This window comes from Bufo gargarizans, chromosome 5, assembly GCF_014858855.1.
Source record: "Bufo gargarizans isolate SCDJY-AF-19 chromosome 5, ASM1485885v1, whole genome shotgun sequence".
NCBI classification, from domain to species: domain Eukaryota; kingdom Metazoa; phylum Chordata; class Amphibia; order Anura; family Bufonidae; genus Bufo; species Bufo gargarizans.
Genome location: NC_058084.1, coordinates 6907273 through 6923058, shown reverse-complemented (window position 1 = coordinate 6923058; position 15786 = coordinate 6907273). Strand labels below are relative to the sequence as shown.

General features: G+C 47.5%; 1 protein-coding gene across 1 annotated transcript in view; it reads right to left on the bottom strand.

Annotated features, from left to right (window-relative positions):
* The window catches only part of PHF20L1 (PHD finger protein 20 like 1), a 99513-nt gene that overhangs the window by 65444 nt on the left and 18283 nt on the right, over positions 1 to 15786 (bottom strand). The window contains 1 exon segment of the mRNA XM_044293980.1: positions 1288 to 1459. Coding sequence (XP_044149915.1) covers positions 1288 to 1459 — 172 coding nt within the window.

The following is a 15786-nucleotide window of genomic DNA, read 5'->3' as shown; positions in this document are numbered from 1 at the left end:
TCTTGGGGCATTTTCCTTTCAGTTTTGTCTTCAGCAAGTGAAATGCAGCTCAATCGGATTCGGGTCCGGTGATTGACTTGGCCATTGCATAACATTCCACTTCTTTCCCTTAAAAAACTCTTTGGTTGCTTTTGCAGTATGCTTTGGGTCATTGTCCATCTGCACTGTGAAGCGCCGTCCAATGAGTTCTGAAGCATTTGGCTGAATATGAGCAGATAATATTGCCCGAAACACTTCAGAATTCATCCTGCTGCTTTTGTCAGCAGTCACATCATCTATAAATACAGGAGAACCAGTTCCATTGGCAGCCATACATGCCCACGCCATGACACTACCACCACCATGCTTCACTGATGAGGTGGTATGCTTAGGATCATGAGCAGTTCCTTTCCTTCTCCATACTCTTCTCTTCCCATCACTCTGGTACAAGTTGATCTTGGTCTCATCTGTCCATAGGATGTTGTTCCAGAACTGTGAAGGCTTTTTTAGATGTCGTTTGGCAAACTCTAATCTGGCCTTCCTGTTTTTGAGGCTCACCAATGGTTTACATCGTGTGGTGAACCCTCTGTATTCACTCTGGTGAAGTCTTCTCTTGATTGTTGACTTTGACACACATACACCTACCTCCTGGAGAGTGTTCTTGATCTGGCCAACTGTTGTGAAGGGTGTTTTCTTCACCAGGGAAAGAATTCTTCGGTCATCCACCACAGTTGTTTTCCGTGGTCTTCCGGGTCTTTTGGTGTTGCTGAGCTCACCGGTGCGTTCCTTCTTTTTAAGAATGTTCCAAACAGTTGTTTTGGCCGCGCCTAATGTTTTTGCTATCTCTCTGATGGGTTTGTTGTGTTTTTTCAGCCTAATGATGGCTTGCTTCACTGATGGTGACAGCTCTTTGGATCTCATCTTGAGAGTTGACAGCAACAGATTCCAAATGCAGATAGCAGACTGGAAATTACCTCTGGACCTTTTATCTGCTCATTGTAATTGGGATAATGAGGGAATAACACACACCGGCCATGGAGCAGCTGAGAAGCCAACTGTCCCATTACTTTTGGTCCCATTACAAGTGGGAGGCACATATGCAAACTGCTGTAATTCCTGCACCGTTCACCTGATTTGGATGTAAATAATCTCAGATTACAGCTGACAGTCTGCAGGTAAAGCACATCTTGTTCGTTTCATTTCAAATCCATTGTGGTGGTGTATAGAGCCGAAAATGTTAGAATTGTGTCGATGTCCCAATATTTATGGACCTCACTGTGTCAGTAAGTACAGTGTGAGGACACTTACGACGTCCTCCTCATCGTCCCTCAGTCCTTCTTTTCGCAGGGCAGGTCTTTCGAGAGGACGGATGCGGGTGCTGTCCCAGTGAATCCACTCGTCGTATCGACTGCTCCAGCGTTCAAAGTGAACCAACATCTTCCCCTCTTCGTAGTCCATTTTCTCTATCTTGGATGGATACCTAAAGAAAGGAAATCAACACCATCGATGGAGAGTCCAACAAGCAACGCCACCGTTACATCATTTAACCCCTTCCTGACTGATTTCTCAGTTTTTTCCGTCTCTTTCTCCCAGCCTTCGCGCAGCCATAATTTATTTTTATTTTTTTTCGTTCGCTTAGCCGTATAAGGGCTTCAACTTTTTCAGGAAGAGTTATACTTTCTGATGACATCATTTATTATTATACGATGTAGTGGGAAGCTGGAATCACTACGTTCCTATCTGCCACAGGAAGGGCCTGATAGGAACGTCAATATGACAGTAGGATGGGGAGTCAGAATGGAGGGGGCTGTCCTCTCAACCACACCTCTATTGGTGAGGGGAGATAAAAATAAGGGACCATGGAAGGGGAGTGCAAGATTGAGTGAGTAGTGTAAACTAACCACTCGCAGTTACACCCGCATCAAGAGTTAGGGCGGTATGTACGAGACACAAACAAATGGCTCCCGCGATCTCTGTGCAGGATCCGTTCAGTCCCCCTGGTAGCAATTGTTAGCAGTTAAAGTCTGTGATTAGCGTTATTGCCAATCGCAGACTCTACTACTGCGTTTCTGCTGTGTAAAACTGCAGGCACCCAGGAGGAACAACAGATGAACGGCACAAACAAAGAGCTTATGCACGAACGAGAAGATGAGACTTCTAGGATGTCAATCTGAGCACAGTACAATAGACCCACGACCAGATAGGAACTCCCTGTACCATAAATCACTATCATGCAGTCAGTTCAGATCAGGGGAGCCACAGTCAGTCCAGGAGATGTGGTTGACACACAGTCCCTGTTTCCCGGACCGAGCCGGGTCATGTGAAGCAGCCCTAACAATAGTTGGGTAATCTGAGCCATCTTTGCAGTTTATAAATAAAAAACCTTATGGAACCCATTATAAGTCAATAGGATCCATTTAAAAACTGATCTGTCATACTGGTCATGGAATCGTTACAAAAAGGAAGCCACGACTGTAGTGTTAACAGAGCCATTCCTTGTAAGCTATTACAGTTAATACCCATGATCAGCCAGCAGATGGCAGCATAGGAAAGTATTCACCAATTAAACACTAAACCATAGAAAATGTACCAAAAATAATTTAAAGAAATAAATAAAATATCCCAGTGACTCTTCTTATAACCTCTTAATGACCAAAGCCTTATAGGGGCTTTCTGGTCATTGAGTCGACAACTCCTATGGTCCTAACCTTTTCCCCATGAAAACATCAATCAGCTGTCCGTGGGCGAACTGCTGCTCCGTTCCAGGCCGGTGTTTTGTTTTGTTATGGGGCAGAGGTTAGGACTAGAGATAAGCGAATAAATAAATTCGCATAAGGCTACATGCACACGACCGTATGTGTTTTGCGGTCCGCAAATTGCGGATCCATTGTAATAATGCCTATCCTTGTCCGCAAACTAGAAAAAAAAAATAGGACATGCACTATTTTTTTTGCGGAGCAACGGAACGGACATACTGATGCAGACAGCACACGGTGTGCTGTCCGCGTTTTTTGCAGACCCATTAAAAAATGAATGGGTCCGCATCCTATCCGCAAAAAACGGATCGGACACGGAAACAAAATACGGTCGTGTGCATGAGGCCTGAAACTTTGTTTCAAAACTGTACGGAGCGAGTGCAGTCACTCCCGGCCCGGCCACCTCGCCTGAGCTTTACTACAAGCTCATAGGATATACAGGGTGCGCGCACGCTCGCACAAGCAAGGGGCAGGGTTGCATCCTCCCTTCCCTGCTCACTGTGCCTTCAGCTCCACCCCCGGCAAGCAAGGAGCCGAGACCCCAAGAGCCTCAAGGGAGCCTGTAAAAAAGGAGGTGAGACAACCCATTTAAAAGGCATCCGTCAGCAGTTTTGTCCCTATGACACTGGCTGACCTGTTCCATGTGCGCTTGGCAGCTGAAGACATCTGTGTTGGTCCCATGTTCCTATGTGCCCGCATTACTGAGAAATATGATGTTTTAATATATGCAAATGAGCCTCTAGGAGCAACAGGGGCGTTACCATTACACTTAGAGCCTCTGCTCTCTCTGCACTTTGACAGGACCAGGCAGTGTAAACGTCATCACACCTGGTCCTGTCAAAGTGCTGAGGGTGCAGTGAGAGATGAGCCTCTTGGTGTAATGGCAACGCCCCTGTTGCTCCTACAACAGGGATGAGCAACCTCCGGCACTCCAGATGTTCTGAAACTCCCAGAATGCTCCTATTTACTTCTATGGGGGTTGTGAGAAGAGCCGAGCATGTTTTCATGCTGGGAGTTGTAGTTTCACAGCAGCTGGAGTGCCGAAGGTTGCTGATCGCTGTCCTAGCGGCTCATTTACATATATAATAAAACATCATATTACTCAGCCATGCGGGCACATATGAACATGTGACCAACACAGATGTCTTCAGCTGCCGAGCGCACATGTAACAGGTCAGCCAGTGTCATAGGGATAAAACTGCTGACAGATGCCCCTTAACTACATGAGAAAAAAAAATGATCATTTTATTGTTTGAGAGAGGGAACCCACCTATCTAACCAATTACATGCCGCAGTATCTTAGGGGTTAAACTTAGTTGGCACCCGATTGATGTGATGACAGGGGTCCTGGAGTATAACTATCGGGTGCCAACTAAGTTTAACCCCTAAGATACTGCGGCATGTAATTGGTTAGATAGGTGGGTTCCCTCTCTCACTGTATTGGACCCCATAGAGGGTACCGAGGGTCTGCTATGGCACCTTGAGGTCTGACAATGGGCCGCATACAGATGCCTATAATAGACTGCAATACAGAATTATTGCAGTGTATTATATGAGCGAGCAGAAGATACCATGGTCAGCTTACGTAGTGGAACAAAAAAAATATCCAATAATAGAATTGTAAACGCGTTTATTTACATTAAAAAAAACGAACAAAAAAGATACATAATTGATATCCCTAGTGACCCAAACAATAAAATGATCATTTTTTTTTCTCATGTAGTTAAGGGGCATCTGTCAGCAGTTTTGTCCCTATGACACTGGCTGACCTGTTACATGTGCGCTTGGCAGCTGAAGGCATCTGTGTTGGTCCCATGTTCATATGTGTCCGCATTGCTGAGAAAAGACCGGAATTAGACTTACCGGTAATTCTGTTTCCATGAGATCATCACGACGGCATACAAGGAGATTGACCCCTGACCTCTGTAGGGGCAGGGACAGAGAAAGGTTAAATACCCTCCTCCCACCACCAACACCAGTGTTTCCAAAATCACACAGAGCAACCCGGTGGTGAAGAACAGTAAAAAAAAGGTATTACTCCATACCTTCTAGAGACCTGGTAGGTCAAATGATTTAAATCATAGGGAGGGAATAATGTGCCGTCGTGATGATCTCATGGAAACAGAATTACCGGTAAGTCTAATTCCGGTCTTTCCATAGCATCATCACGACGGCATACAAGGAGATATAAAAAATATATCAGTTAAGGGGGGGCTACAGCCTGGAGGACCTTCCGCCCAAAGGACAGATCAGATGATCTGGAAAGATCCAGGCGATAGTGCTTTATAAAAGGTATGAATGCTGGACCAAGTGGCAGCACGACAGATTTCCTCTAGAGAAGCCCCAGCTCTCTCAGCCTGAGAGGAGGACATGGCCCGGGTGGAATGGGCCCTAATGTGGACTGGACATGTAAGTTTTTGTAATTGGTAACAAAGACTAATAGTTTCTTTGAGCCATCTGGCTATAGATGACCGGGAGGCTTTCTGGCCCTTAAGTCTTCCTCCGAAGAGAACTAGTAAGCTGTCAGACTTCCTAAACTTTTCCGTCACAGTGATATAGTTTAAGACTGCCCGTCTAACGTCCAGAGAGTGAAATGCGGCTTCCTTGTCATTAGCAGGGTGTTGACAAAAAGAAGGTAGGGTAACTTCCTGGCTCCGATGAAAATTGGATACAACTTTGGGGAGAAATCCAGGATCCAGACGGAGAATTATTCTATCATCTAGAATACGGAGGTAGGGTTCCCTGATCGATAGGGCTTGCAATTCTCCTACTCTGCGGGCCGAAGTTATTGCAATTAAGAAGGCCGTTTTCAAGGACCATAATTTTATTGGACAGTCAGACATGGGTTCAAAGGGTGGTAAGGTAAGGCCTGTAAGAACGATGTTCAGATCCCAGGAAGGGACACGAGCGGTGATCGTTGGGCGGAGCCTCGTCGCTGCCTTGATGAATCTTTTGATCCAACGATGGACGGCTATATCCTGGTCAAAAAAACAACCCAGGGCTGAGATCTGGACCTTCAAGGTAGAGGGCCTAAGTCCCAGATCTAGACCTCGCTGTAGGAAGTCCAGTATTCTTTGGATGTTAGGTTTATGTAAATGTGGCGATTCATCCCCACTCCAAGAACAAAAACGTTTCCAGATCTTAAGGTAGATTGCTGACGTTACCTTCTTTCTGGAGGCTTTCAGAGTAGCAATAACTTCGTTTGATAGTCCCTGAAGTTTCAGGGTTTGGAACTCAGGATCCAAGCTGCTAATTTCAGAAACTGCGGGTTTGGGTGTAGAACTGGACCCTGCTGGAGTAGATCCCCCCGCACCGGAAGGGGCCATGGATCCTGTAGAGAAAGTCTCTGGAGAGATGAGAACCAACTTCTCTTTGGCCACAGGGGAGCGATCACAATCACTGTGGCCTTGTCCTGGAGAATTTTCTGCACCACCTTCGGAATTAGAGGAAGTGGAGGGAAGGCATAGCATAGATTCCAATGCCAACGGATGGCGAAGGCGTCTAAGGCATGAGGCCTGTCCCTGGGGTTTAGGGAACAGAATGTTTCCACTTTTGAGTTGGCCCTGGTGGCAAACAGATCTACGTCGGGCAACCCCCATTTCCTTACTACTAACCTGAAGACTTCTGGACTTAGAGACCACTCTGTATGATCGATCCTGTGGCGGCTGAGAAAATCTGCCTCTTGATTTAGTATCCCCTTCAGGTGAACTGCCGATACAGAGGCCACCTTCTGTTCTGCCCAAGCAAAGATCTTTGTTGTCAGCGCCTGTAGAGTTACGGACCGGGTTCCCCCCTGATGGGAGAGGTAGGCAATGGCTGTAGTGTTGTCCGATAGCACCTTTATGTGATGATGACACAACATTTCCTCTGCCGCCTTCAATGCTTCCCAGACTGCTCTCAGTTCCCTGAAATTTGATGACTGGGATCTGATCGAATCTGGCCAAGTGCCCTGAAATATATAGTCCCCGACCTTTGCGCCCCAGCCGGACAGACTTGCGTCTGTTATTACCTGCATCTGGGGAGTCTTCTCGTGGTTTTTCCACCAATTTAGGGACTGCAGAATCCGAGATGGAGGACTTACATGACGATCTAGAGAGTATTGGCACCTGTTCCAGACACTCAGTATCCAGGACTGAAGGGGTCTGAAGTGTATTTGACACCAGGGGACTGCCGGAATACAAGATGTTAGCAGGCCCAGCATACTCATCGCCTCTCTGATAGAGCAAGATCTTCTTTTTTGAAAGGACCTGATCTTTTGTTGGAGAACTGATATCTTGTCTCGAGGTAGGAACACCGCTTGCTTTCGGGAGTCCAGGATCATACCTAAGAATCGAACTTCCCTTGAGGGGGTGAGGACGGACTTTTCCTCGTTTACGATCCACCCCAGGTCGTCTAGGATGGAGAGAAAGAACCTCAGATTCGAATTGATTTGGCTGCGACTTTCGCTGACCAGAAGGAAATCGTCCAAATAGGGGATTATCATGAGTCCCTTTCTTCGGGCGAAGGCAACCATCTCTACCACCACTTTGGTAAATATTCTCGGGGCAGACGAAATCCCGAAGGGAAGGGCTCTGAACTGGTAGTGATGGACGTTCCCTGATATATCCTGGATTGCAAACCGGAGAAAACACTGTGAGCTGGCGTGAATGGGAATATGGTAATAAGCGTCTCGCAGGTCTACTGTGCACATGAAGACGTCTTTGCTTAGCAGAGGGATTGTGGATGTTAGGGTCTCCATCCTGAATTTCTGATAACGAATGAATTTGTTCAGAGGTTTCAGGTTTATGATCGTCCGAAAGGTACCTTCTTTTTTCCTGATTAAAAATAGAGTTGAATAGAAACCCTTGCCTCTTTCTAGAGGTGGGACCGGAGAGATTACATTCATTTGATGAAGTTTCTGGACTCCTTGCCAAACGTTCGTTTGGAACCGTGTCAGTGAAAATTTGTTTGGGGGTCTTGAAGACCACTCTATCCCCGAGGAGGGGCGAAAAGGATACCGGCGTTTGGAAGGGCGATCTTCCGGAAACCCCTTCTTATCCGCGGCCTTCTCTAGAATTTTATCTAGCACCGGGCCAAACACGTATTCTCCGGAAAAGGGGATGGAACAAAGCTTTAACTTAGATGTCTTATCCCCCGACCAGCACTTCATCCAGAGGGCTCTCCTGGCTGCATTGGAGAGCGCCGCATCTCTGGCAGAGAATCGGACTGATTCGGCAGAGGCATCCGCCAGGAAAGCCGTGGCAGACTTTAAAAGAGGGAGAGAATCCAGAATCTGCTCCCTAGACGCTCTGTCTTTAATATGAGTTTCTAATTCTCCCAACCAAAGATGCATGGACCGGGCGACTGAAGTAGCCGCAATATTGGTTTTAACGTTAAACATGGACGCCTCCCAGGATTTCCTGAGAAGACTGTCAGCCTTACGATCCATCGAATGTTTGAGTTGGGAGGCATCCTCAAATGGAAGGGACATTTTTTTGTTCACTTTGGCCACTTGTACATCAATCTTGGGAATTTCATTGAAAATTTTAGATTCCTCTGGATCAAATAGCAACCTATTTTTGAACGTTGCCGGGACTCCCAGTCGTTTTTCTGGGTCTGTCCACTCATCAAGGATCATATCCCTAATGCTTTCATTGATGGGAAACACACGGGTCTTCTTAACTCTCAGGCCCCCAAACATTTCTTCTTGTACCGAATGGGTACGTTGCACCTCCTCCACACCCATGGTCGACCTTACTGCCTTCAAAAGGTCGGACATTCCTTCCGTAGAAAAATAGTATCTACGTCCATCGTCGTCTGAGTCAGAGACTCTCTCCCCCTCCTCCCAAGACTTGACAGAGTGAGCACTTTCCTCCGCAACGACTTCTATATCAGAGGGGGATGGAGATCTAGCCCGCTTCCTCTTTGGTTGCGGCAAATCGGGGGGATTAGTGGACAGGTGGGCCAGGGATGAACGGATCTCCTCCTGAATCATAGTTTTTAATTCCTCTTTTAGGGAGGGTGCCTCATCCCGTACGATATTTGAAATACAAGATTTGCACAGCTTTTTTGGGTAGCCGTCAGGGAGTCTACTAGAGCAGGAGACACATTTGAGTGACTTCCCCATCTTTTTCGGGGGTTTCTTTAGCCTAAAAGAGAGAAAACGGCAAAGTATAAGGGGTATGGCCCCCAAAGAGGAGGATGGGGGGGGGGGGGGTTGCGGGGGCGGATGCAGGAGCCTGTGCCTTGCCGTAGCTGCACTGAACATGGAGACAAGTGCCCGCTCCTCCTCTCCCCCCTTCACTATATCATCGTGGGAGAGGGGGATCAACAGACTCCCTGACCCATTCATTAATACCCCCGAAGGGGACTCACAGTTAGAAGCGCTGGCGGCGGCTCAGCTCTGGGGGACCGCTCCGGTACCGACATGGTCGCCTCTTCCGTAGGTAAGGGTTCCGCACCAGTGGGGGACCGATCCTAGGAGCGTTTGTCCAATTTCAGGCCTCGGTTTTAAACCAAGCTCCACGCTGCCGCCGCTAACGTCACTTCCGGGTCGCCGGCCGTGACGTCATAATCATGCGCCCAATGCGCCGGCGCACACCCAGCTGCCGCGATAATATGCCCGGAGGGAGACTGCGCCAGGGAACAGGCCCCGAAACCGGGACGAGGTAGAGCCCTACACCCCTGCCCAGCGTTAGTACTGGACCGCGGGAGGGCAGGGGGACGCCATGCAGGATGCCAGGCGATTTCCTAAGGTATCCACGGGGGATTCTATGTCCTTAGCTTCATCTCCCTGCATACAGGGAGACCTTTCTCTGCCCTGTCCTCTGTAGGGACAGGAAACACTGGTGTTGGTGGTGGGAGGAGGGTATTTAACCTTTCTCTGTTCCTGCCCCTACAGAGGTCAGGGGTCAATCTCCTTGTATGCCATCGTGATGATGCTATGGAAAATTATGTTTTATTATATATGTAAATGAGCCGCTAGGACAGCGATCAGCAACCTTCGGCACTCCAGCTGCTGTGAAACTACAACTCCCAGCATGCAAACATGCTCGGCTCTTCTCACAACCCCCATAGAAGTAAATGGAGCATTCTGGGAGTTTCAGAACATCTGGAGTGCCGGAGGTTGCTCATCCCTGTTGTAGGAGCAACAGGGGCGTTGTCGTTACACCAAGAGGCTCATCTCTCACTGCACCCTCAGCACTTTGACAGGACCAGGTGTGATGACGTTTACACTGCCTGGTCCTGTCAAAGTGCAGAGAGAGCAAAGGCTCTAAGTGTAATGGTAACGCCCCTGTTACTCCTAGAGGCTCATTTGCATATATTAAAACATCATATTTCTCAGCAGTGCGGAGACATATGAACATGGGACCAACACAGATGTCTTCAGCTGCCAAGCGCACATGGAACAGGTCAGCCAGTGTCATAGGGACAAAACTGCTGACAGATGCCCCTTAACTACATGAGAAAAAAAAATGATCATTTTATTGTTTGGGTCACTAGGGATATCAATTATGTATCTTTTTTGTTCGTTTTTTTAATGTAAATAAACGCGTTTACAATTCTACTATTGGATATTTTTTTAGTTCCACTACGTAAGCTGACCATGGTATCTTCTGCTCGCTCATATAATACACTGCAATAATTCTGTATTGCAGTCTATTATAGGCATCTGTATGCGGCCCATTGTCAGGCCTCAAGGTGCCATAGCAGACCCTCGGTACCCTCTATGGGGTCCAATACAGTGAGAGAGGGAACCCACCTATCTAACCAATTACATGCCGCAGTATCTTAGGGGTTAAACTTAGTTGGCACCCGATAGTTATACTCCAGGACCCCCGTCATCACATCAATGAGCACAAACTACCTACTTGCAGCAACACAATAGTACAATGTTGTGGCTTAAGGCAGTGTTTCCCAACCAGCGTGCCTTCAGCTGTTGCAAAACTACACCTCCCAGCATGCCCGCACAGCCAAATGCTGTCCAGGCATGCTGGGAGTTGTAGTTTTGCAACAGCTGGAGGCACTCTGGTTGGGAAACACTGGCTTAAGGGATTAGAAGAGGGGTTTTTTTTGCTGAAAAAAAAACTGACTAATTGACAAAAAAAAACATAAAATTAGTGCATCCAGATAGAAAAACCACAGATTGCTGCAAAACTCAACATGTCTGTATCTCTCAGTCAGACATGAAAAAATGATTACAGGCGTGATCTGGTTAGACACTGGCTCATGCCACAGGAGGGCATAAAAGATTCCCCCCATCTGCCTTCTAAAACGTCTTTCTGCCGGACTATTTCCAGGTGCCCAGCAGAAGGAAACATGGTGTCACAGCGCCTATTATGTGGACTGACAGCTAGCCACTGTCGCCTTCGTATGCGCTGCCGACTGAAACCGAATCATCTTTAGTGATGAATCCAGGTTCTGTTTGGGATCCTACGATGGTCGGGTTCCAGTATGGAGGCCTCGTGGTGAGCGCTCCTGTCCTGCCTTTGCTGTGGAACGACACAACATACTGCCCCAACTGCTGGTGGGATGATCTGCGAGGCCATCGCATAAGACAGTCGGTCACCGCTAGTGGTGATGAGGGACACTAACAGCTCAGCGGTATGTGCAGGACGTCCTGAGGACACGTGTTCCTCTCATGGCAGAATAATGATCTCCCGCACACAGGAACGTCTCCTCTAGACGACAGCACTTCCTTGACTGCTCGGTTGTTTATTGGACCAGCTGGGACGCTGTCAAAAGACATTAAGCAATTGCTAAAGGGTTAATCTTCTATCCTATTAGAATTAAAATGGAGAAATGCATAGAGAGATCTTCTAGGCATGTCCCAGGGTTCTCAGTCATGTCTCCACTGCTCCTCCTCACTGTCCTGCGTCTGGTGATGAGACAGCTGGCTGCAGCAGGAGCCTCCTCCCTCCGCTTCATCTGCAGTAGGACGAAAAGATTAAGCTCCACCGCACCCAGATGGGCAGGAGATTCATTTATTATGGCCTTTGTGCCAGTTTTCGGACAAAATTTGTGCCACGTTTACAGGAAGGGCTTGAAAGATTTTCAGATTTATGCCACGGCACAAACCTAAGCCAGTTATCAGCTGGCACATAGTTGCCTTTCTGGCACGCAGACTGCCAGATGATGCAGAAAATGTATTCAGAAGCCCGCACTGATTGTTAGACTGGTATGTGAAACGGCAGTCCTAATAAATTCCCCGTGTTGTCAGCGGGATGTCAGAAACATGCAGAAAATCCGGCGGCCTGACGAAGAGTGGGGGACGATCGTCTCTGGTTTACTGTTCCTTTAACTATACTTCTCAGACTATTAAAGGGGTTATCTGAGACAAAAAAATGTCCCCCATATGCCCGGGCCCCTCACACTGATTCTACTTACCTCGTCCCCGCACCTCTCCTGGTCCCCGCACCGTCCGCTGCTGCTTCTCCCCGTGTGCGGGTGAAATCATCCGGTGTCGGGGGAAGGGGTTGGGGGGTGTCAGGCGGTGACGAGGACGAGCCTCCCTAGCATTGCGGGTGACTGTAGGGGGGCTCGTCCCGTCCCTGCCAGCCATTGGCTACTCCTCCCAGACACCGGATGTTTTCATACGTGCACGGGGAGAAGCAGCAGCGGCGGTGCGGGGACCAGGAGCGGTGCGGGGAGCCAGGTAAGTAAAATCAGTAGTGAGGGGCCCCGGGCATATGGGGGACATTTTTTAGTCTCCCCCTTAAAAGCACATTCACATACGATGAATTAGTATATTATACCTAAACTGACACTGCAGAAGCTGTCCGGACAGAAGAGAGATTTCTGTTGCTGTGCAGCTCATTGGGGACTGGTATTTTGTAACAAGCCATCAGCTGTGTGAAGACAGAATGCTTTTTTTTTAGGCTGCAGGTGTAAGCAAGAATGTATCAGTTCACTGACAACAAGCAAAGATCTTGGTAAATTACAATCAGGTTAAAATGGGCAGTCCAGGGATTTTTTTTTGTTCCACGTGTCATCCCTCCAGTGGAAGCTGCTCTCACTGTTGTTCTGTGGCTTCTCCAGATTTTCAGTCCGCACACATATACACAGGGTCACGTACACAGATGCAGCCAATGACTGGCCTCAGTGGTCATATGCCCCAAGTGGGATTATTGCTGGGCCGCGTGACGGTCAGAGTCACCGCTGAGGTCAGTCACTGGTTGCAGGAGCGCAGGCGACTGTGCAGTAAGTGTACATGCGGGGACTGAGGGAGTCATAAAACCCTTCACAGGTCTCACTGGGCTGGGGGGCTTGACATTGCTCACATTTTGACATCATGAGACCAAGACGACACCTAACAATTGATGAACAGTATCTCGCCATTGAGGTTTCAAGCAGGATGTTCTCAGACAGAAGTGGCCACTGAGCTTAGAGAGTCACTGTCATCAGCAGGTTGTATCTGAGATACAAAGACCCCGGAAGAGTCACAGAAAGGCAGAGAAGTGGACCTCCTTCGGCCACCGCCCCCGCTTCAGTGTATACCAAGCCCCGCAGAACCGGATGATGAATGGCACACAACTCCAGGTACATTTATGGGAGGTGAGAGGCACCCAGGTATCATGTCAGACCATTCTAAACTATTTACATCAGGGTGGTCTGCGTGATAGACAACCTGCAAGGGTACCTGACCAGACCACCAGGCACAGGCGTCATCGTCTTCTACGGACCAGGGAGCATCAACGCTGGAAGAGGGACCAGTGGGCCTCAGTGCTGTTCTCTGATGAAAGTCAATTCAAGGCTCAGCAGAAATGATGGGCGCCAACGATGTTGGAGACGTCCAGGAGAGTGCTATGCATCAGCCACTGTTGTCACCAGGCGAGGTGGTGGTGGTGGTGGTGGTGTTACAGGGTGGGCAGGTGTGTCTAGTCAGTACAGAACTGCCCTACACTTTGTGAATGGTCCAGTGACAAGCCCATACCACGTGAAGAACATCGTTAATCCAGTCATTGTGCCTCTGCATGAACAACACAGGCCTAATTTCATCTTCATGGAGGACAATTCTCCAGCTCATCGAGATCACATCATTAGGGAATGGCTGCTGGAGACTGGGGGACCTCAAATGGAGCAGCCTCCACTTTCTCCAGACCAGAGTACCATTGAAAACCTATGAGATCTGCTGAGTCGCCGTGTAGAGGCTCGTAACTCTGTACCCCAGAACCTCAATGGCCGCCCTTCAAGAAGAGTGGGATGCCATACCTCAGCGGACAATACATCGACTTGTGAACAGCAGGAGACGTCGTCCTCAAGCTGTGATTGATGCTCAAGGCCACAGGACAAGTTATTGAGACACTGACATTTTTGTGGCCGTATACCCAGCACTGGTGTCAGCTTTTATTTTAAATAAATAGTTTGAGACGATGAAGTCACCATTGTATTGCTTCTACTTAATGTACGACTTTCATGATATAATAATCACTGGAGCGGGAACTTTTTATGCTTTTCATAAGTTTCACCCGAAAGCCAAATATCCCTAACTTTAGTAGTGTATATCTATGCTGGACAATCCTTTCAAAAGGAGGGGTTTCAGTTTGATAAAAGTAACGCTTTATTAATGAAAAATTTCATCTTTCTAATATAATAATTGTATTGATTTCTCGCCATCTTTAAAACCTCTGCTTGAAGTCAGTGAATGAAAACGTTAACAGATCTAGTCAGTCATTCTCTAGCTGAGGGTTTGTTACCATTGCATCCAGTTTGAACAATCCTCTGTGAGCTTTACAGTCTGGACTCCACTTTGCTACATTTACCCTGCACCAATACATTGTAGCAAAATATCAGGGGAGGAACAAAATATGGGTACCTGCTGAGGTTTAGCTCCACAGAGGGCAAAGGTGTATTTGAATACATATATAGGGGCCCCCAAAGTTGTACAGTGGGGCCATAAGACCAATAGACTGTAAAACAGTGAAAGACTTCAGGGGCTGGCCAGAGTCCTTGGAGCACTACTGCAGCCTTAGCCACTCCCCCTCCCCTGGATTGACAGGGCTAGACATACTATGGGTTCCAGGGGAGAGGGAGTGGCTAAGGCTGCTGGAGTGTTCACAAACAGGTGCTCAATAGGCTCTGGCCATCCCCTTGGTGCTTTAACTAGCTTATTAATAAAAGGACAGTTTTGTCTGGAACCATGCTTCATACAGATATTAATGAGGCTTCGTTTTCATCAGCATGATTATTAGATACTGTGTCCGGCTTAATAGGGTCGACCATGCTGATGTATGCTCTTTAAATCCCACACAAAGGCCATGGACAACAATGATCTGTTCGTGGGGGGGTTAAGAAATCTCAGACGGCCCCTTTAAAGGCTACGTACGTTTTTGCAAATAATTTTGCTATTGCTCGATGCATCTGAACATCCTTGCAAAAATGCAAATGGTTGCCATTAAAAATGTCGTACTGTTTAGGGTCTACAGCGGCTATGCAGACTTGGCAACCCAAAATTGTCTGTAAATAGACATTTTTCAGTCATCCTCTCAATATAATAATAAACTGGCCACATTACGCAGTAACAGAGGAGGTGGGGGTCATCACATTAGGGTGTGTTCACACAACTCTTATCTTGCTATGGCTTCTGCCGCAATTTTCCTAATCTCAGTGATACGGCGGAGGTTTTTGTAAAAATTTCCAAATTGGGCCGAAAGCTGCAAAAAAAACAATACATTTTTATTACTATTCCATTCTGAGGTTTAAGAAAGTGGAGGGAGCTGAAAGGGACGCGTCAATAAAAAAATAAATTGTATCGCATATTGACAGCCGATATATGAATATTCTATGTCTTTTTTTATTTTATTTTTTATAAAAAATGCGTGGATGGTTTCCTGGATATCATTTTAGGAAGTCTCTCCTTGGATTCTACTTCCTGTCCCAGCTCTTACCTCCCTCTTTGTTTGGACTTTTAGCACAGCAGACAGTCTCCCTTAACTCTCTCGGGCAGACCATCAATGCGGGCCCCCCCCCCGGCAGTGACTGCTTTAGAGCATCAGACACCACACTAATCAGTGCAATGCTCCTGTGGGTATCTTTATCTAGACCGATCAGAAGAACAATAGACCTGTCAGGT